This window comes from Lytechinus pictus, chromosome 17 (genome assembly GCF_037042905.1).
Source record: "Lytechinus pictus isolate F3 Inbred chromosome 17, Lp3.0, whole genome shotgun sequence".
Lineage (NCBI taxonomy): Eukaryota > Metazoa > Echinodermata > Echinoidea > Temnopleuroida > Toxopneustidae > Lytechinus > Lytechinus pictus.
In genome coordinates this window covers 11,245,389-11,267,907 of record NC_087261.1, presented here as the reverse complement: position 1 = coordinate 11,267,907, position 22,519 = coordinate 11,245,389, and the positions used below count along the sequence as shown (strand labels likewise).

The following is a 22,519-nucleotide window of genomic DNA, read 5'->3' as shown; positions in this document are numbered from 1 at the left end:
ATTCATATTACATGAAAGATTGTAAGTTATTCTTGGAAATTATTTAAACAAGATCAGTAGGAAGATGGGGGTGGGAGGGGGGCGTTGTGGCACTCATTACCCAATACCTCCAAAGTAGCCCTGTCCTCTTACATGAAGGATTATAGATCGTATACTGGACTCTGCATTAGGAATACATACAAAGACATTCAGACATGACTTTTGAGACCCAAGTCGTCGCTGAGTGAAAGAAACTCTGGACATTCCTTTTTCAAGTTCATCCTAACAGTGTTAAAAGCACTGCATATTTGAAATTATTGAAGAGATCAGATACTTCCCAGTTATAACAAGGTAAAATATTATGATACACAAAAATACACACACGAGACTTCCTTTCATGTTTGCTTTGCTATATTTACTTTACTGTTCAGCTTGCATTAATGATTGTCCAAGCTGAAAAGTTTGCACTGAAGAATTAAGTACTAAATATGATTTTGATGTGAAACTGATATTCAAATAATCATAGTCAAACGTATTTTCTTGATAACTGTACATTCTCAAAGCTTATCAGTATGAATTTGAATTATGATTGATAAATCATTTGAACAATCCATTTTCTCAGTCATAACAAAAATCACATTTTCATGGATATACATCTGCTATGTACATGTATAAGTTGTATGAAATTCTACTACCCATTGCTAAACCCACAACGATAATAACATGCAGTATCACACACCTTTCAGCATTGAAATGGATAACTATATACATGTATCTCTTGTATTAAATATGTGCAGATATACAAAACTCTTATTTACAAATGCTACAATAGATTTGTTTGTTTTACAGGATTCAATGTATTATGACAAATTAAAATGTTACAAGACGAAAGCTCCAAATAAGAAAAAAAATTGCATGTAAGAGATTGTGTGAAGAACAATGGGGCATATATGCCCTGTATTATCCATGCTTTATCATATTCAGCCAATCCATGCAGTTTTACAACTGTTTGAAAAGTTGTTATGGCCAACCCCCATGACAGATCCATCTGTCACCTTGATAAGTTTTTTTTCCTTTTTGTTTCTTGGTAAAGACTTATATCAAAGAAACAAAACAATTACATATTATGTTCCAAGGCATGCACCAAATTCATCTCCATTAAAAAAAAAAAACTGTTATAAGCTACTGAAATCCTTGTATCTGATTGGCTTAGAACAAGTCAGTCAGTGAAAATCACTTCCTGCTTCGTGCAACCCCCTCCTGGTTATGAGTGTGCAGGTAAAACATTTCACTAGAGTTTCCTCCTTCTCTAGCAAAAAATATCAGAGCTGGTTCTTAGCATGCAAACATGCAATGTAGTGAGTCTCTTCTCAGTTTTATTTATTGAACATCCTATCTAAGGGATTGGCAAGATTGAAATGGTTGCACCTCTCTCTCTCTCTTCTTGTATTACCCCATAGAAGACTGAGCCTGTGTATTTCGGGGCTGAAGTCTATGGAAATGATGAGTTGTAGCAAAACCATTAAGTCTCCAACAGGTTAAAGCATGATGGACAAGGTACATGTTGACGAGCTACCGTCCATGCTCTACCTCGGCAGGGGAAACATATCCGAGAGCTGTCTGGGGGAGATCCCTCGGCTGCGTGCCACCCGATGCTCCGGCGCCCTCTCCCCTCTCTCCAGGGGAATGTCGATAGAGCAGGGATGAGTCCCGCCCTGAAAATAAATCATGATATTTTTTTAAATGCAGTTTTAGCTGTGTATAGTAGTGTAATTTATCATAATTAAAGGGCAATTTGTAAAAAAAAAAAAGAATATAATCTTTGAACGCATTTGAAGATACCCCACCTTTTGGTAGAGGTCAACAACATGCATTACACTCGAGTATTAAACATTTCAATCTTAAAAACATGTAGTTTCTTTTTAAATAGCCCTCTGAGCACTTACATGTATCTTGCAAATTCAGTGATTATTATGTAGATACATGTAGCAGAAAGCTACAAAGTTTATATCCTGAATTTTTTGGGAAAAAAAATAACCATGTGTGCTTCACAAAGATTTAATTCTGACCAAAAATTTCACTTAAATTCCCAGTTTCGTGTGGTACATGTGTATCTGACTCACCACTCACTGCATTTGTGAGATCATGCTCAAAGGACGTGCACTGCTGTGTAGTTGTCAATGAGATTAGTGTATTTGATACCATGTGCACGTTGGTGTTAAAGTATAACTTTCTGTCACACTTTCAGGGATGCCAGTTAAAAATTAGTTAAAAAAAATATCTGGGCCCCGTCTTTCAAAGGGTTGCGATTTGATCTGATCAATCACAACTATGGATGACCAGCATCATTAACATCTACAATGTATGTTTGTTCAAAATATTTTCTAGATATGATGTATATGCATACATTCATCATTCTCTTGAAGATTCAGTGTGATTCTCTTTGCTTTAATACTAAGGAGATTGTGCAAATTTCCTGTAGAAAAAAATATGGTACGGATGGACTTCCATACATTTGAGATTGATTGGATCAATCATAACTCTTTGTAAGATTTTGTAAGATGGGGCCCTGAAAATCACCTACATGTAAAATCACCCATTTCATACACATATAAGTGTCTTCGCTGAAAATATGTTAAAAAGTCTGAATTGAGACTTAAGTCTAAAAGTGGCATCCGTGCATTTTAATTTTTTATGAAACACCCCCAGGTCACCCCCCTCATAACCCTCACCAGTGGTAATTATTTATTGACTAATATAGTGTGGATTTGTGGTATGGTACCCGGTGGTTCATCAGTACAGGGAAGGAATTTAAGAATTTGTACGTTTTAGGGGCGATTGCAGAATTTTGGGGGCTATTGCTTTAATTTGAAGGGTTAGTTTTTAGGGGTGAATAAGTAATTGTGCAGTAAAAGCAACTTATTCTTCTGCCATAGTTAGAATATTGATTTTCTGAATAATGTTGAATATTGTTTGGAACAGATCCTGGGGCGACTCTAGAAAGAATGGTCGCCCCAAAGCATGCATTTTGGGGGAATTTTAGGGGCGATTCGGGCTGTCATGAGGGAGAAATTGCCCATCGCCCTCATGTATTTCCTATGCTGCATCAGTATCACTGTTTTTACGGTGAATGCTATAGAAGTTATTACGTGGAGAAGGCTTACAGTTCACCATGGGTAATATGAAGAAGGGAAAGGAAACACAGGCAGAAAAATTGAAAATTGTAGAAAGATGAGAAAGGATGAAAAGAGGAAATTAGAAGTAGTATTCTTTTCTTGAAGGTGAGTGAAGTCCTGAAAAGAGAAGAGACTCACTACAATGCATACAAACCATTGCTACTCAAGCCATATTCAGCTCATCTCATCTGGTTTACAGTCCTTTTCAGGACTTCACTCACTTTCAAGAAAAGAATACTTCTAATTTCCTCTTTTCATCCTTTCTCATCTTCCATTTCAATTTTTCTGCCTGTATTTACTTTCCCTTCTTCATATTACACATGGTGAACCGTAAACCTTCTCTACGTTATAAACTCCACCATGCAAACCTACAAAGATCAGCTATAGAAGTTATCTCGCCCTCCAGAAGAGTCGATAGCAGTGGCAGCAGAGCGGAATGGTTTGAATGTACCCAGTAATTCATCATTATGATCAGTGTTATTATAATCAATTCTGTATCTTACCCTCCAGAAGAGGCAATAGCAGTGACAGCAGAGCTGAAGCTGATCAGCGAACACTTCTTTCAAGCCATGCTTCGTCCTCATTTTCTTGTAAATCTTCTTCCAATCGATCTCGTAATCTGGTTTGTTCTTTGGGACGGCTGCTGCCAACTGAAGACACAACAATTGAGAAGCAGAATATTGAAAAGATGTTGTTGAAGTAGAAAAATGTTCTTGGACTTGACTGTCTGAGGGTGCATTTATCATTTCAGTGTTCAGTTAGTGTTTCAAAATGCTGATCAAGTTTTCTTAATGTCCTCGATAAACTTGGTAGCAATGGAATACATGTTTAGCCTATCCGATTTGACTCTACCAAATGTGTGTGACGTGATTCACAATTGAAGTACATGTAGGTACATGTTTCTGGAGAGGCGATAACCAAAAACTTGCAAAACATTTGTGTGACCTTAGTTTCCAGTTAGGCTCTACTCATTTTTTTTTTGGTCTAACACCACATAGTCTATATATGCATATGATTGAATCAACCAAGTTTTCATTTGAGAAGTTCAAGAATTACAAAAATGAACAAAGTTGGAATAAGACCACCTTGACATAAGACAAAATGAAAGTTGGACCAAGTGAGTAGCAGAACAAGTAATAGATGGGTCAAATGGTAATTGGACCAGTTTGATAGATCAAATGGGCTTACCCCATGTGGTATTAAGACAGTCTGAGCCAGGGGGGGGGGCACTTCTATTGACGAGTGGATACCATGCGTGACCATGGGGTTTTGAAAAGCACCCTAAAGAAGTATTTTCCATGTTCTGAAAATGCAACCCGTATTGACCTGTGAAACCCTACCCTTAATAACAAGTATTGGAAACAAAATGGTACCCTTGTCAAGTATTTCCTGAATTGACTCCCTAAACAAGTACAACGATACCTTAATTGTTATGTTACGGATGTGATCATGGACGTCGACTTTACCTTTACTTTAAGAGTTAGTACCACCCCAGTGCCCCACACACCTCGCTCAAATCGGACCCGAAACACAAAGTGTTGGGGCAAAAAGTACATCCTTTATAAAGTATTTGTCTTTTTATACCCTCGCAAATTGGAACGTAAACACATAGTTTTCCCGGCGAAATATATACCCTTTTTGTCTCGCCCACCAGAGGTGAAGGCGAGACTTAAGGATCCAAATGTCGTCCGTCGTCCGTCCGTCACAAACCTGTAATGACACATAACTCCACAACCGTAAGTCGCTTTTCAACCAAACTTGGATGGTAGATGGACTTGGGGGACCTGCATGATATGCTGCAGTCTGAGGTCACATGGTAAGGTCAAAGGTCATTTTCAGGTCAACGTTAAAGTTTACATGCAAGACTCTCTTATGACACCTAACTCCGCAACCGTAAGTCGCTTTTCAACCAAACTTGGATGGTAGATGGACTTGGGGGACCTGCATGTTATGCTGCAGTCTGAGGTCACATGGTAAGGTCAAAGGTCATTTTCAGGTCAACGTTAAAGTTTACATGCAAGACTCTTATGACACCTAACTCCGCAACCGTATGTCGCTTTTCAACCAAACTTGGGTGGTAGATGGACTTGGGGGACCTGCATGTTATGCTGCAGTCGGAGGTCACATGATAAGGTCAAAGGTCATTTTCAGGTCAACGTTAAAGTTTACATGCAAGACTCTCTTGTGACACCTAACTCCACAACCGTAAGTTGCTTTTCAACCAAACTTGGATGGTTTATTTATTTATTTATTTCAAATATTTAAAAGAAGGGTAGCTCAATCAGCAACAAGCTGGTTTTCGTTGAGGCCCTTCGTGAACAAACACAAATATAAAACATGGTAACATATTCAAGTATAAACAAAGAATAGAGCATAAATACTAATATTGAAGAAAAAAAAAAAATGAAATGAAATAAGCATAATTAACTATGGAAAATAACAGAACAAATAAAATATGATACTGTACAGATGTTACCTAAAACTAAACGAAAACATTATATACACATGAAAAGAGATAAAATATGTACAAAATGAGGAGAAAGAATAAAATAGATTCCACCATTAGTCCCTATTACATATTAAAGGTTTTTTCCCATTTAGCCATTTCCCGTTTGAACTGTTTAATGTTTTCTATGAATCGGAGGTGTTCGGGTAGTTTATTCCAATGTAATGGGCCTGTGACAAAAAATGATTTCTGATAAAAGGTTGTACGAGCATATGGCACCCTGATTATCATCTTATTTGTGCTTCTAGTTGTTCGGGAGGATATTTTCTCTATATAAATAAACTTATCACAAAGCACCTGGGGAGCAGCATCGTGTAAACATTTATGAACCATTAAGCGAGATGCTCTAAAAAAGACATTGCGTATTTTGGGCCAGGATAATATTTTGAAAATTTGTTCAGATGGAGTTTCCCAAGAGAAGTTAGATACCATGTATGCTGCCCTCTTATGTAATCTCTCTAACTTACTGTGATTAATTTCAGATCTTTCCGACCAGACGGTACAGCAATACATTATATGGGGCATTACAAAAGCCCAATACAGCTTATTCAATTGTGCTTTATCAAAATACTGTTTACAGCGGCGAATAGTTCCTAGTTTTTGTTTTACAATTAAAGATATGCTGTCAACGTGTTTTTTAAAGTCGATGGTAGATGGACTTGGGGGACCTGCATGTTATGCTGCAGTCGGAGGTCACATGATAAGGTCAAAGGTCATTTTCAGGTCAACGTTAAAGTTTACATGCAAGACTCTCTTATGACACCTAACTCCGCAACCGTAAGTCACTTTTCAACAAAACTTGGATGGTAGATGTACTTAGGCGACCTGCATGTTATGCTGCAGTCGGAGGTCACATGGTAAGGTCAAAGGTCATTTTCAGGTCAACATTAAAGTTTACTTCCAAGGCTCTGATGACAAGTGTTATTCCATCCCAGTCATTTCACAATGAAGTTTCGATATAATTCTCTTGCGTGCCCTCGCAAATCACGATATTTCTGGTTATTTTCATAAGTGGGCGAGACACAAAATTGCTTTTGCCTTGGTTCATTATTTTAGTGTTTTTGACACCCTTATTATGTTATGTACATAAAGTGCCCTATCTTTAAAAAGAGATCCATTTTACATGTTTGTTTGGTCACGCATGGTATCCACTCCTCAATGGAAGTGCCCCCCCCCCCTGGAGTCTTGAATATAGACCAAGTGAATATTAACCTACTCACATGTGCCTCTGAAAAGTGGAATCTGCAGAAGTCTCTCCATAGGTTCCATTCATTGGACAACCCGTGCAGGAGCTTATCGGCTTCCCCTGTGTGTGTGATGTCACGATGGTCTTGCATCGTCCTGAAGATCTGTCTCAAGCACTCGTCGGGGAGATCTGTCAGGATGGGCTTGCCATCGTCTTGTCTCTGCAGGAGAGGAGGAAAGTGGATATGGTGGTGATTGTTTTTCACCAGAATGCTTGCAAGCAACCAGAGGACTTAAGGCTCAAGGTCCTCTCTGAGGGACATGGGGGCAGTTTCATAAAGCTGTAAGTTAATAGTGACTTTAAGAACGACTGTTGATCCTTTCTTGTGGTAAATAATATTCACAATTAAATGTTCATTGGTGATTGTTGAGTGCATAAGAAAGGTTCAACAGTCATGAACCACTCACCAGGTCATGAGACTAAATGCCTTACCCGCACTAGCGCACCAAGTGGGAATCAAACCTAGGTCACAGGAATCCAAAATTCCTGCTTTACCAACTGAGCTATCATGCCTCCCAAGAAGATACAACTTTTTCTTCAGACACTGTTCCCTCTTTAACACCCTCGATGGCATCTCTGTTCAACCCTGCTTTTTGCAACGGATTATGCAATCTCTTCTAAAAGTTGAATGTTAGCTTGCCATTAAAAGCCATCGACTACACCATTCTACTTTGTCCATGAAAGCCTTCCTCACCTTTGCATGCTTGCTGTAATTATTAGGTTGGTTCAGTCACAGATAAGAGCGACATGATCATACTTTCACCTTGCTTTTATACATTCTCCTCATAAATCTTTCTCACCTCTTTGTAATAATATAGCGCCATTTTCTATAAATATTCTATTCAGAGGCGCAATGTTATTATTATTACCCCGGCTTTAGCTGGCTTTCAGCGCTCATGCATTCAAGGAATCAATCCTGCCGGGTACCCATTCACCTCACCTGGGTTGAGTGCAGCACAACGTGGATAAATTTCTTGCTGAAGGAAATTACGCCATGGCTGGGATTCAAACCCACGACCCTCTGTTTCAAAGTCAGAAGACTAATCCACTGGGCCACAACGCTATATTGTATATTGTTATGCTGATACAGCGAGACCAGTGATGGCTCCAACTTGTTTTGCTTCTGATAAAACCAAGTTGTAACACCCTCCCAACCTGGTTGTTCCATGATGACATTGCCCATCCAAGAGCAGCCTCGATCTACTTTGATCTTGAAACCATTTCTCACCTCTTCGTTCTGTATATTGAAGCTGATTCAGCCAGATCTTGGCGATATGGTAGTGGCAGTTCCAACCAGCCTTGCCTCCGATGTCACCCAGATGTAACACCCGCCCCCCTTCCATTATGACATTGCCCATCCAAATCAGCCTTTACTTTGATCTGGAAACCTTTCTCCCCTCTTTGCACTGTATATTGTTAAGCTGATTCAACTAGATATGGCCAATGTGGTAATCATAGTTCCAAAAAGCATTGCCTCTGATGAACCCAGATGCAAGACCTCTCCCCCATTCCATGATAACATTGCCAACTCAATAGCTACTTTTATATCCTACACAGTGTAAATCCTGTATAGTGATTGGTTCAAGTAGCATCATGTGACCGAATATATTTCAACTATGGTGTTGCGTTACGTCAGACCTCGATATATTTTTGGATATACCAATATTCTGACGTCATATTTCACAAAACTCTCTCTCCCGGGCAAGTCCAGCGATGCGTCGGCGCAGGAACTAATCTGCGTTCCGCTGAGCACGGTGGCTCGGAGAAAAGTAAGTAATTCAACTCAAGTAACCGGACTTTGCAAGATCAGCGAATAGATTTTGGTTATAAATTATTAAAAGTAGGATATAAAACAAATATATCAGGCGTTTCATTCAAAAGCAAAGTGGGAATTATTAATCCTCGGTTGGACTGGCAAAACTACTATACTTCCCTCGGGGCTTCGCCCCTCGGGTAAAATAGTAATTGCCAGACCAACCTCGGATAAATAATTCCACTATACTTTCTCAAAGCCTGATATATTTGTTTACTATACCATCTCACCTCAGCATCGAAACCCTTTTCTCACCTCTTCGTACTGGATATTATTGAGCTGATTCAGCCAGACATAGGCGATATGGTAATGGCAGTTCCAACCAGCCTTGCCGCCGATGTAACTCTTTGTGTTGAGCTGGAGAGCTTTGATGAGGGTTTTGATGATAGACCTGACCTGGTTGACATTGTACTTGGTTTCCATTGCTGTATGATGAATTAATGATTACAAATATGTTATCAGATTCCCTACGAATCAATCATCCAGATACACATGGAGTGAGCATGTAGGGGAGATCGGGGTTAGTTAGAACGCGGGGTAAGTTGAAACATTGTAATTTTTATGCCTGTAAAATAAATTTATGCAATACTGCCCTCAATTAATTACTATTAATAATACAACACTGTTGTATTATTAATATGGATCAATCGTAACTCTTTGTAAGACGGGGCCCTGTTTTATTACTCACCAACATTGACGGCTTCTTCTACAATGCCAAAGAGAGATTTCATAGCCGATCCACTAAGGGATGAATAGTGGTTCTGGATGACCAATTCCACAAACTGAAGAAACAGAAAATTAAGAGAGAGAAAATTGATTATATTTTTGGCTTCTATTGATTTGACAGTGTTAATCCACATTATAAGGACAGTAGTGATTCTATATCATGTCCAAATCTGTAATTACAAACATTGAAAATTAAAGTGGAAAATCAAGAGAGAGATAGAGAGAGGGGAAAGATGCATTAGATTTTTTGTTTCTATTGATTTTATAGTGCTGATTCACTATAAAGATGAGTAGTGATTGTGAATTATTATGTCCACAAACTGAAATTTGAAACATCGAGAGTAAATTTAACAAAACAAACTAGCACATCAATGATGTGGAGCTCATCCGGCATCTCGCAAACAAATTTAACACAATTTTTAATTTCAGCCCAGTTGACACTGTAGTGAATATATTGGTGACATAAATTGAGGAAACAATTTAAATTGATGAAGAAATGACAGAAAAGAAGCATTTTTGTGATTTATGAATAAATTTCGTATAAATAAGCATAAATAATTTTCTAGTGAAAATTTCTAAATTCTGTGTAGAACCTTTGTGAACCTCTGTTTAAGTTTGGTGAACCTTATGCAGCTCTACCAGATGGAAGAAAAAATATCAAAATCGGTCGACAAATAAAGAAGAAGAGGCATTTTCTGTGATTTATTAATAAATTTTGCATAAATTAGCATAGATTACTTTTCTACTAAAAACTTCAAAATTCTTTGTTGAAGTTTGGTGAACCTCATGAAGCTCTACCAGATGGAAGCAAAAAAAAATCAAAATCGGTTGACATATAAAGAAGAAGCATATTTTGTGAATTATGAAAAATGCTCATAAATTAGCATATTTAATGAGTTTCAAAATTCTGTGTAGAAGTTTTGAATCCCCCACCTAGTGCTATCATAAACAGAATTGAAATCGGACTTGAAATGACAAAGAAGAAGCATTTTGAAATTGTGGACAGACGAACGCCACGCTTGGCAATACATTATGTTCCATTTCTTTTTTTTTCTGTTGTTGGAAGAATTAAAAAAACTATGTAGAAAAACACTGACATGCAGTGCCTCAGACAATGAGAAAATGGAAGGGGAAAAAACATACTGTATTGAAAAATCTGATTCTTAACGTGTCCACTAATGATCAAAATAGGGTTTGCTGGTATTATTGTAACTTTGCCATCCAATGGTAATCCCCATGAAATTCTTGATTTTGATTTGCTGTTGAGCATTGTTACTGTGGCAGATACCATATAATCAGGGATAACTTTTAATATACAGCAGGGGCAAGATATACTTTGTGTTCAATGTACTGGTAGTTCACATGTTGTATACAATAGATGCCACAAGAAAAATGATATGCAACATTTCTATTATCCTTAATACAATTCTTATATACATGTAAAGCACTTTATTTTAGATTATTACCCCTGCTTTAGCGCGGCTAGGAATTCCGTCCTGCTGGGTACCCATTTACTACACCTGGGTGAAGAGTGGCAAAGGTAGAAAATTGGTGGAAGTACTCACCCTGCAAACATACTGGAATCTACTGAGTTGATGGAGGGCTGAACAGAAGTCAAGCTTCAAAAGTATTTCACCAATCGTGAAGTATTGAGATCTCTGAATAAGAGGAAAAGGGATTGAAAATTGGAAGAGATAAAAGAGATAACTGAATTTGATGTATTAAAAAAAAAAATTGTCTCTGCATGTACATGTAAATGTAATTACACAGTAGAAAAGCAAACATCCACATAAATATATGAATTTGAAGATTTCATTTCCATTTGTGAAACCTACATTTATTCATTTGAAGGCCTGCTTTTCAATGGTGAAACACACACACAAAAAAGATGCATGCAGAAATGAATTTATACAAAGTTGATTTCTTCAGCAGAATAAGCCAAAGTGCATGTAAATCAAATAGTCTATATATAATATAAGTGTAATGATGTGATTAATTTAGTGAATGATAAATACAAGTGGGCCAGGCTTTGGCATACTCGTAGGCCTACAAAATAAATTTATATATAATTGCAATATTATTAGATGTACTAGAAATCAAACCGACCGCACAGAAACGTTTTTAGCACTAACAATTAATGCGCTAACAGAGGCCATGTTACAACTGGTGATTGTGGCAGCGATGCTACAATGCACTACTTACACATTGAAATAAATGTTTTGACTTCGCAATCCGAAAGATGTGACTGGGCTTACTGTTAGCGCTCTGTTATATAGGCTAACAACGTTTCTGTGCGGCCGGCACTGGGCATTAAGACTAAATGAAAATTAGACTAATAGGTAGTGTAGACCAAACAGCAATTATACAAAACTGAGAGTAGACCAAATGGCCCGTATACTGAAGTCGGTATAAGTTAGACCATGGCCTACATCAGTACTAAAATTATGAGAAGCCAAAAATTAAAAGATTTTGTTTATAATTTACTCTACTTATGTTTACTGAGTTATAATTATATCCATGCATGAATTGTAAAGAAAAGTATGTATCTTATTCTAACCAATTTAGAGTGCATAATAAGCTGGTGCATGAATTTTTTTTAGAGACTTGTGTCACAATTGGTGTTTCATAGTTAAATCACAACTTTAGACTAGAGTTTAAGTTGAACCCGAGCTCAGAGTGTCATTGGGTTAGGCCCATGTGGTATACAGTGTAGATTATCTAAAAAGAGACTAACTGCTTGCAAAGAAACTTAATATAAATCTTGTATATTTACCTCTCTCCCTGCTCCTTTGGGTAGAAAGACATACTGTGAAAGCTTTCGGACTGAAGAAAATGAAAAAATATATATTGGAAATTGATATACTGCAAAGAAAAGAGAGCATACATGTTTGTAACGTGACAACATGTGACAAATTGGGTAGTGATCTTTTAATAATGTTTCACAAAAGGGATGTTTTTAGAAGTGAAGGAGTTTTCATTTTCTTTCATATTTGTAAGATGACCTGTCTATTTTCTATTATCAATCTGATCATTCCACATTTACATTCTATCTCTGTTTTAATCACCCCTCTCATCATTGTTTTTAGTGATGTGTAAATAATACAATGGGTGTCCTTTCAGATTTCAAAAATGGGCATTAGACTTACATCTCCCATGAACATACTTCATTAACCCATTGCCATTTCAATCTCTATTTGTTCCATTGTCAACTGGGCATTGGGCCAGAAGTCTGGCATTCCATGAGTTAATCGTTACCACTGGAAAGGCAACCCCATGTGACTTTCGATATGCCTGGAATGCATGCTATGCAGACAATTTGTGCGTTTTGCCAAGATTTTGCAGAGAGCATCTGATAACATCAGTTGTCATCAAGGAAGGTTCCTTGGTGACCTTTTGAGGGACCTTTCTGATGATTGGTATATTACATGTAGACAATGGAGGAGAGTGTTTCATGATGTGCCTACAGTGATTTTCACCTCCGAATTTGCTTTCAGCCAATCAGATGCAAGGATTTCAGGAGCTTATTACAAGTGGAAATCACAGATTGCTTCGTGAGAGATGACTCATTGTTCTAGAATAGTGTGTTAATTAGTATGAGTCAAGTGATGATGATGGAGATAATGCGATGGGGATGATGGCAGTGATGATAATGGTGATGATCATGATGATAAGGATGCCATAAATTATGTTGATGATGGTGATAATAGAGATGATGGGGATAACAGAGATGATGTCGATGAACATGATGGTGATGAAGATGACGTTGATGAACATGATGATGATGATGATGATGATTTGGAGAGGATTCTTTTAGACCCTATTCAAGGGTATTGTATTCATGTTTCATCATTCGAAAACCGCATTACACAGGCAGTAACAAGCAATTCAATATGACACATCCAAATCAAATGAGACATTTAAAAAAGAGAAAACTTACAGCATATACATCATACGTGTTGGTAGGTTGTGATATATACTGACTATTATCTTCATTGATTCTTTTATATATTTCTTTTCAAATAAGTATTTCATGTTGAAGTCACAACAATCTTTTCTGATTTATTTATCTGCAAACACACGGCAAAGATGACGATCGAGGGAGAGAGTAATGACATTGATGAGGTTGATGAATTTGCCAAATATACCAAATTTTTCTTGTTTTCTTATCAACATTGATTGACACAGACGGGAAGTTTTTTTTTTAAACTTGAAAATAAAATAGGAAAATGTTCCTAACCAGTCGTTAGTAGTGAAAACCTTTTTTTTTAAGTCCCCCCCCCCCAGTAAATCCTGGATCCACCCCAGACGATACCCACCACGTTCTTGATGCATTCTGAGTTCCAAAATCTACTAGTTCAACCGGCATCAAAACAACAAATAACTAGTCACAAGAAGAGTACGATGGTGGTCGCCATATTGGAATCAAAACCAAACTGAACTTATATATCAACTCACATGTTGGTCGCTTTGTGCTCTTCCAGAAAGGTGAAGCAGTAAGATCACCATCTTGGCTGGCATCCCATTCTTTGGCGGAGTGATCCACCTCCGAGGCCAGCTGCCAGTTCTTCACAAGAAGCCTGTACAACAAAACAAAGGGGCCACGGGTGGGAGGAGAAGAGGATGTTTTGAAATATTGAAACGTAGTTCACGTGTTTCAGCGGTCCTGACCCTCTTGGCGATTTTCATCAGATGATGCTTAGTTCGAAATCATGCACTTGACCCACTTCCCGGTCCTACATTTCTTTGCATGATTGCATGTTTTTCTAATGAAAATGTATAAATATTATGTACTTTTTATATTGGTCGAATAAAAAAAAAATAATGATAATAACAACAACAATAATCATCATCTCACATGTTCTGAGGATAACAAAGTTGGGCCCCGCATTCATGGTAATAGAACATTGATTTTGAAGAAACTTGATTATATCAAGAATAAAAAAACTGTACTTTATTGACTTACCTTGTCTTCTTATTTAAAGCAGAATTCAATAATTTAGTTCGATCATTATATTTATCCAACTGATGTAGCAATGGGAATAGAGAGGGAGGAGGGAGAGCGTTGGTGTGTGGGGGTGTGGTGTGAGAGAGTGTGTGAGAATAAGAGGGAAAGAGAGAGAGAGAGAGAAGGGGCGCTATATAGCCACACGCCCTATAATCCAATTCCACAGATCACGTGATTGCTCAATGAAAAATAACTTTTTAAGAAAAGGCATTTTTCTCCGTTCGAAGTATATACTTACATAACCTTGCGTCCTCCTATCATTTTGCATTCATTCAAACAAAAAAATCGAACACTGAATATCCGGTCTTTTAGCTACGTAGTCATGCAACTTCACGGTGAAATCGTTGTAAATTTGATTTTAATAATATAAGTATTAGATCGATATAAATACGCTGTAGAATTATAGAAATCAAATAAAGAGGCTCTCTCCGGAGAGATATATTATAACAAAACTCAGTGCATGCAATCCAGCAACCTGTTGTACGTGCAAATTCAGTTAATCGGTAGGCATACCACTAAATGGTATCTACAGGTGTATATGAAATATTATTTTAATAGAATTTTGACCAGTGTCCACTCACGAGTCGATCCGTGCATACTATCCACGACTAGAGCGACGAATGATATGCTGGTTTAAAATTAAGGCCAGATTACAACTGAAAATATATATATTTTTTTTACATATAACCGAAGCCATCCGATACGTCGACAATTCCTTATATGGCCCGTTCATCATGTCCCTATTACCAACATTGCCCAGGGTTTTATAATATTATACATTGATATGTAAATACCACTTCCAGACATCACCCAAATAAGGGCATATAGAATTCTCTACTTCAAAAGCTCCCCGGTCTATTGATTTTGGGATGCCGTGAAAACAGAGCATTGATAGTCTAGCTATTCAGACCTTTTCAATTCGACACGCGATGCATGTAACGTATCGTCGGGCGTATCGTTCGATTGTAAAACATACGAATAGCCCTAATTAGTTATTTTGGCACATTTTTCCTGGTGCTGAATCGCCCTTGCTTATTATGAATTAGAAAAGAAATATATGATTAAATATTGCGAAAATATTGGGGTGGTTTTGATCGGGGGCGGATCCAGGATTTGGAAAATCCTGGGGGGGGGGGTGGGGAATTTTTCGTAGGAAAATTTTGACAAGCCCAAAAAAAAGGTTTTCAACCACAAATTCAGGATATTTCGTACCAGAAGAAATTGACAAGCAAAAAAAAAAGAAAAAAAAGAAGAGCATTTTAATGGCATTTTTACATTACAAATTTTAATTTTGCTTCTCAAAGGGGGGGGGGGGGCACGTGCCCCCTGTGCCCCCCTGGATCCACGCCTGGGTTCAATAGAAAAATGGACATACGTAGACAAAAGGTTCAATTTGGACTCTTGTGAACAAAATAGACATAAAAATAGTATACCCGGGAGTTAATTTTCAAATTGACATGAAATGGCCCTTAAAAAATACAGCTGAAATTATAGATCTCAAATTACAGGTTGGGGAGCAAAATACGAGGCGGAACTTCTCGGGCGAGCGGTGTGCATGTATTTTAAACATTGGCGGCGGAATAGGGGGGGACCACCCAAATTTTTTGACAAGCAAAAAAAAAGTTATCAGCAAACATTTTAGGGGGGATCATCAAAAAAGAATTTGGGGGTCCACGCAGGAAACAAACTTGACAAGCAAAAAAAAAAAAGGTTATCAACTAAAAATTTAGGGGGTGATCGTCCCCCCACCTCAAATTTAGGGGGGGACAGGTCCCCCCCCCCCCGCTTCCGCCGCCTATGATTTTAAATATAATCACTTATTCATATTGTAAGCCACAAGTCCCGTCTAAGCTTGAAGCATATTCATTTTGAGTTTTTATTTCTAATAGGCTTATAGAATTTTACTCGTGTCAATGTAAAAACGAGTTAACAGAATCACGGCGTGAACATATTTACAAACTAAACACTGTCTGGTCCAAAGACTATCCAATTCAACGTTGAATTTGTGATTTCTCAAAATACACGCTGATGTCATCTTGATGCCCTTGTTAGGAAAAGGAATATGAAAATGGAAAAGCTCACATGCCACTGCACTGTCATACTGCAATCTAAAACTCGTGCAGTGAAGTACGGAGGGGGGGGGGGGACTTGGGGGCGTTCCCCCTATTTTTTTTACAAAGAAAAAAAAAGAACAGGTAAGAAAAGGAAAAACAGAATGGTGAAATATGATAATTTATTTTCTGAATATTAGGTCAAAACCTATCACAGAATTTGATATTTGTAATGAAAATGCCATTTGTGGAAAATAAATAAACAATAGTAACCCAAGACAAATAAGTGTAATTGTATAGTGGTAACAAATCAACAATTATTTTTAGGAATAGATAACCGATATAAGTTGACAAGTGAATAAAGATTGAAATATAGGCCACCATGAGAAACCAAAAAATATAAATAACAGCAATGGATAAAATCGATATACAATATTTTCAAAGTCGCACTCATATATAGTTATAAGCGTCAGATTATCATGTCGGGGGAGCATTTCGTGAATGTCCCATTTTTTCCGACGTTACCATAGTAACAGTGCTTCTCAGCCAATCAGAATCAAGGAAAGTTTTTAGATCTGAAACGTGTCGGATGAAAATGTTGATGAAACGCTCCCAAGATTTAGAGAGTGAAACCAAGGGGGCACTGACGGTCTGGGCCCCGTCTTACAAAGAGTTACGGTTGATCCAATCAATCGCAACTCTATGGAAATCCATCGGTGTCATAAAGTTTTATAAAGGAAATTTGCAAAATTTCCTTTGTAAATAAAGGAGAACACACCAAATTGTCAAGAAATCAATGAATTTATGGATATACATTCACAATTATCAGATTTTTTTGGAACAAACATGCATTTTATATGTCAGTAGAATTTGCTGGCTTTCCATAGTTGCGATTGATCGGGGGAGTGTTTCATCAACATTTTCATCCGACAAGTTGTCAGATCTGACATCTTTCTCTGATGTTGATTGGCTGAGAGGTACTGTTACTATGGTAACTGTCGGATAAAATGGGACTTGTCGGATAAAACGTCCGACAAGTCCTTTCATGAAACGCTCCCCAGATCAATCGTAACTCTTTTAATGGGGCTCTGGGGAGTGTTTCATCAACATTTTCATCCGACAAGTTGTCAGATCTGACATCTTTCTCTGATGTTGATTGGCTGAGAGGTACTGTCACTATGGTAACTGTCGGATAAAATGGGACTTGTCGGATAAAACGTCCGACAAGTCCTTTCATGAAACGCCCCCCTGGTGTCACTTTCATAGGCGCACTGTAACAGTAACAGAGCGTCTTTATTTTTATTTCCGAAAAAGGAAAAAAAAGCAACAACAATATAGATAAGCAAAGGAAAAATTGAATTCTTCAATGTTTACACCATTACCATGTTCTTCTTCGAAGGGGCAAAAATGAAACATGACCTAAGAGGGAGATTGAAGAAAATTGAAGAAATTAAATCATTTAATGTTTACTCTATTGAGAATACCAAAACAAACTCGTTTTTACCTTGATGCATGCAAGTATTTTCTGATTTTATTTTCTCACCAAATTTATTTCGTTTTAAAAGCAAAACGATATATTTAGGCTACTTATCTTATCAACACTTAGGGGCGGATCCAGGATTTTCCAGGGGGGGGGGGGGGCACATGCTCCTGATAAAAAATTTGACATGCAAAAAAAAAGTTTTTCACGTAAAATTGAAGGTTATTTCGTTCGCGGAAAATTTGACAAGCAAAAAAAAAAAAGCCCTCACTACAAAAAAGGGGCGGGAATTGCGTAAAACGGTATATATTTACATTACAAATGTTCATTATGGCTCTCGAAAGGGGTCCGCCAGTGTATGGTTATAAAACGGAAAGGTTTTTTCATAATTTCAGGGAAAATAATACAAGAGTCCAGTACATGATAAACAAATTAGGAGACCCCCCCAAAAAGATACACTGGATAACGGCAAATAACCGCCAAAATTAGAGCTTATACATGAATTTCCTCGCTTGTTGCGCTCTCTCGGCATATTTGAAATCCGGGATGGTTTTAGAAATGAAATGGCTGCAGGGGAGCTTTGTGACCGAGCTCCCTTAAACTGCCGCCCTCAGAGGTTACATTCCTTTCGAATTATTAAGTTATTTTCATGCTGCAAAGTCTGATCCCCTTGCCTATGAAAACGGTAGATTCAGAACTATAATAGAAATCATGCGAGAGGATAAAGCGATCGAACTTACAAAAATGATTTTTTTTCTTTCTATCTTTTAAATAACCTTTGCGCCCCTCAAAGTGCCGCCGGTATATAGAAACGTGACTGAGTGTTGTATCGTCTGCATCTAATCCTATATACCCGGGTGGCTGAATCAGCCGCCGTCTTCTTATATAGGCATAAAAATAACCGAGTCTTTTTAGGGTTAAATAATTATAATTAATGGGATAGGTCATTGTAGCGATTAACATCAGTATAAGTAGTTTCGGATGTAAACTTGCACTGTACGAAATGAAGTTCATGGCTTGGCAGTCACGGGCAAATCAGTTTTGTATTAATTCCATCAAGCGTCTGCATCACAACAATGGCTTTTTGCCAGAAGTTCGGGTTCATTCCAGATGCCAAGATGTGTGATTTGCAATCAGCTGGTCATTGTTGTTTCTCCTATTCCGTGATGTAGCCAAGTAATATACAAGTCGCAATATCGTCTATATAGACCGCAAAATATAAGTTTGTTAAATCCCCCAAAAACGTGTTGGTTAAAATTATATTATTTGGCTTTTATAGGACGAATCTGTATTATTAACGTCCCTGACGCGAATCTTTAATAAGCCTCCCCCCACATGAACGCTCCCTCGCCCCCAAAAGAATCGATCAAGTAAAACAAAAGAACCCCTTTAAAAAAAATCAAATTATACAAAGGGCCCAATAGAAACATTTTAATAATAGTTTGGATATATATCCGTGACTGCGAGGACGGAATCTTCAAAGTCTTCGTTTTACATGCAAATTGAAATCCCTTTCTTTGAGGAATCAGAGTCGCAATTTCGAATGACGTCAAGAATATAGGTCCTTTAGGCTTTATTACAGGGTGAATATGTCTATTGCATCCACGAAAATTAAATGTATATATGCCAAATCATATCTGAAATAAGGACTGGCGCTATATAAGGGGGGGGGGGGGGGGGGGGTGGGTGCTACCATCATGTTCAAGAATGCATGGAAAAGTAAAAAAAAAAAAAGGGGGGGGGGACAAATGGAGGATCATTAAGGGAGGAAAGGAGCGTACCAAACGAATATGCTACCCGATTCAACACCTGAGAATAACAAACGTCACTAGCTTTTAGACCGTCGGTCTTAATTGCCCCCACCCCCCCTGATCCCCTCTCAAATCGCATCGGCATCAGCATTTTGAACACCTCAATATATAACTCTTGCACACAATAAGTGAAACCAATTTGATGCAATTAATCACTGACAAACGATGGATAAGTCATTGTGGTTTACTTGGCAAGGCTGATGATGTGTTGCGATGGCATTGAATTTTTGCCACGACCCAGCTTACAAACTCGATGTATAGAGAACAATTCATGAACGCCATAACAGCTGCACGGATAAAGATCGTGCTTATTTATTTGTTTTTATCATGAAAATCAATTCATACATGTGAATGAAAAACAAATTATACATGTGAATGCAAACAGGACCAATTCAAGTCAAAGTGCACACTTTAAAGATTTCTTGACAATATGGCAAAATCTCCCCACTTACACTATGCATTAGGCCCCCCGGGGGGGGGGGGCACTTACATTGACGAGTGGATACCATGCGCGACCAAAAAAACACGTAAAAGGGATGTCTTTTTCAAGATAGGGCACGTTACGTACGTAACGTGATAAGGGTGTCAAAAACACAAAAATAATGAAAAAAGGGTATCTATTTCGCTATGAAAATTACGTGTTTAGGGTCAAATTTGCGGGGATGATAAAAGAAAATTAAAATGTTTTATAAAGGATGTCCTTTTTGCCCCAACACTATACGTGTTTAGAGTCCGATTTGCGCGAGGTGTAGAATGTGGGGTCGTACTAAACCAAATGATGTGTATTGTGTATATAAAAGGTAAGACCGACGACCGAAGGGCCCGTGACATAACAATACAACATTCCTGTACTTGTTTAGGGGTTCATTTCAGGAAATATTAGCCAAGAGTATCGTTTTTTTTTCCAATACTTGTTAAGGGTAGGGTTTCACACGCCAATACTTGTTAAGGGGTGCATTTTCAGAATATGGAAATTACGTGTTTAGGGTGCTTTTCGAGACCCCATGGTCGCGCATGGTATCCACTCGTCAATGGAAGTGCCCCCCCCCCCCGGGATTAGGCCCATCATCATCATCGTCATCTGCGCAATGATCAAACAAAGTAGAGGACGGATCGTGTATGGAGGAACTTTATGAAAGTTTGGATCTTTTATAAAGTTTGGAATAGATTTTCCCATTTCTCCTCTGTTTTTTGGGTCATATGGAACCTTCTGTTTATTTCATTTTTTTGTTGGGGAGGCCCCCAAGACCCCTCCCCCATCTATCCACCATGATCTAATAATCATGTTAAAAACATTGCAGTACAGTGCTCTGTTCGGCCGCTCTTTTTTCAAAAGCTCTTTCATCATTCTCGTGTTTGCTTTTAATTTCACGAGAAGTCATATAGAGGTTGCAATATTACTACATGATTCCGTTTAGTTTTGGAACACACAACACGTATACATTGTATGATTAGAGAATAAATTTACACGTACACCTCTCGACATGCATGATGTTGAAGTGCTATTGAAGTATTTCCAAAACTAAACCTGCTTTCAATATCATACAGGATAAATCAATAAATGATAATCTCTTTGATTAATAGTGTTGATATCATTTCTCTTTGAACACGTCTAAAGAGTTAGGAATTATAGAAGTTTAGACGTGTGGAATGACTATTATTGCAGTTTGATTATTATTATTATTATGCTATTCTCATTATTTTTATCATAATCGTCATCATTGTTAAGGTTTGTCGAAAATAAGGCAACCTTATGAGAGACCAGAATGGAAAATGGGTTTATTCCGTAAATGTGAAATTCGAAAGTTTGGTTAAATATGTAATTATTGTCATTAGAGCCAATCATTCTTCTTCTACTTCTACTTCTTCTCCTCCTCCTCCTTCTTCTTCTACTTCTTCTTCTTCCTCCTCCTCCTCCTCTGATCCTCTATTTTCTTCTTATTATATTAATGATATTATTATAACTGATTTTATCATCATATCAGATCGATCATCACCATCATGATCATGATCATCATATCATCATCATATCATCATCATATCATCATCATCATCATCATCACCGTTTATCAATCATCCATCATCCTTTTTTTTAATATTTTCATCCTCATTAATATCGCCATAATCGCGACATCACTCTAATTCACCAGACAGGCCTCCTGTAAGCACAAACTTGATGACAAGATGCAATTTAAGGAATATTCATTTTAATGGTTCACATTTTCCATGTGATGGGCCCTGAGCATAACTGGTAACATCTAGCCCATCTACTGTATAGCCACACATATTATAACTGAAAGTGAAAATGCATTGTCAGTTTCCGAAATCCTCTTACCTGTCGTGTGCGAGCTTTTTGATGTGACGATTCAGGTTTTCTCTCAACGCAACAATGCGTTCCCATCCTCCAGTATTTTTCACCCATACATTTCCAGGAGCCCTCCAATCACTCCCGAGAAAAGGCATATTTTTGTCAATATAAATAGATCGCAAACTCACAGAATACTCTCCTGAGGAAATGAATATTCGTGTCCACAGCAATTCAATGTATATGCAATAAGTAAACGAAGAGCTAGCTCGTTATTCGAAAGCAAGCTGATGCGTAGCTAGTGAAATGAAGAATTCGTTTGTTTTGATGGTTCAATATCATTATCATATTTTCCCCCTTGATCATGACCTGTGTTGTGTCGCATTTGCTCTCTCCGTACGTGGGAAAAGGCCGAGAAACA

The 22,519-nt window shown here is 37.8% G+C and overlaps 1 protein-coding gene across 2 annotated transcripts; it reads right to left on the bottom strand.

Moving 5' to 3' along the window:
* Positions 1 to 372: 372 nt before the first annotated feature.
* Positions 373 to 22,500, bottom strand: LOC129280311 (F-box only protein 32-like). 2 transcript variants are annotated; one of them, XM_064111822.1, is made up of 9 exons: positions 22,129 to 22,500; positions 13,902 to 14,023; positions 12,220 to 12,269; positions 11,012 to 11,104; positions 9,409 to 9,502; positions 8,976 to 9,145; positions 6,882 to 7,067; positions 3,659 to 3,805; positions 373 to 1,694 (listed from the first exon to the last, which is right to left on the bottom strand). In XM_064111822.1, exons 1-9 carry the CDS (start codon positions 22,254 to 22,256, stop codon positions 1,566 to 1,568), a joined length of 1,119 nt encoding a protein of 372 aa, XP_063967892.1. In that variant the 5' UTR covers positions 22,257 to 22,500; the 3' UTR covers positions 373 to 1,565. The 2 variants fall into 2 exon arrangements, with proteins under 2 accessions (XP_063967892.1, XP_063967893.1); XM_064111823.1 differs by lacking the exon at positions 22,129 to 22,500 and adding an exon at positions 14,690 to 15,187.
* Between the last annotated feature and the right edge of the window lie 19 nt (positions 22,501 to 22,519).

Excerpts from the sequence above, each read along its gene's own strand:
- LOC129280311 (XM_064111822.1), bottom strand. The coding sequence starts at position 22,256 with ATGCCTTTTCTCGGGAGTGATTGGAGGGCTCCTGGAAATGTATGGGTG. Across the intron at positions 11,105-12,219 it reads CCAAAGGAGCAGGGAGAGAG|AGATCTCAATACTTCACGAT; the intron begins GTAAATATACAA and ends CCTCTTATTCAG. Across the intron at positions 7,068-8,975 it reads ATAATATCCAGTACGAAGAG|AGACAAGACGATGGCAAGCC; the intron begins GTGAGAAAAGGG and ends CCTCTCCTGCAG.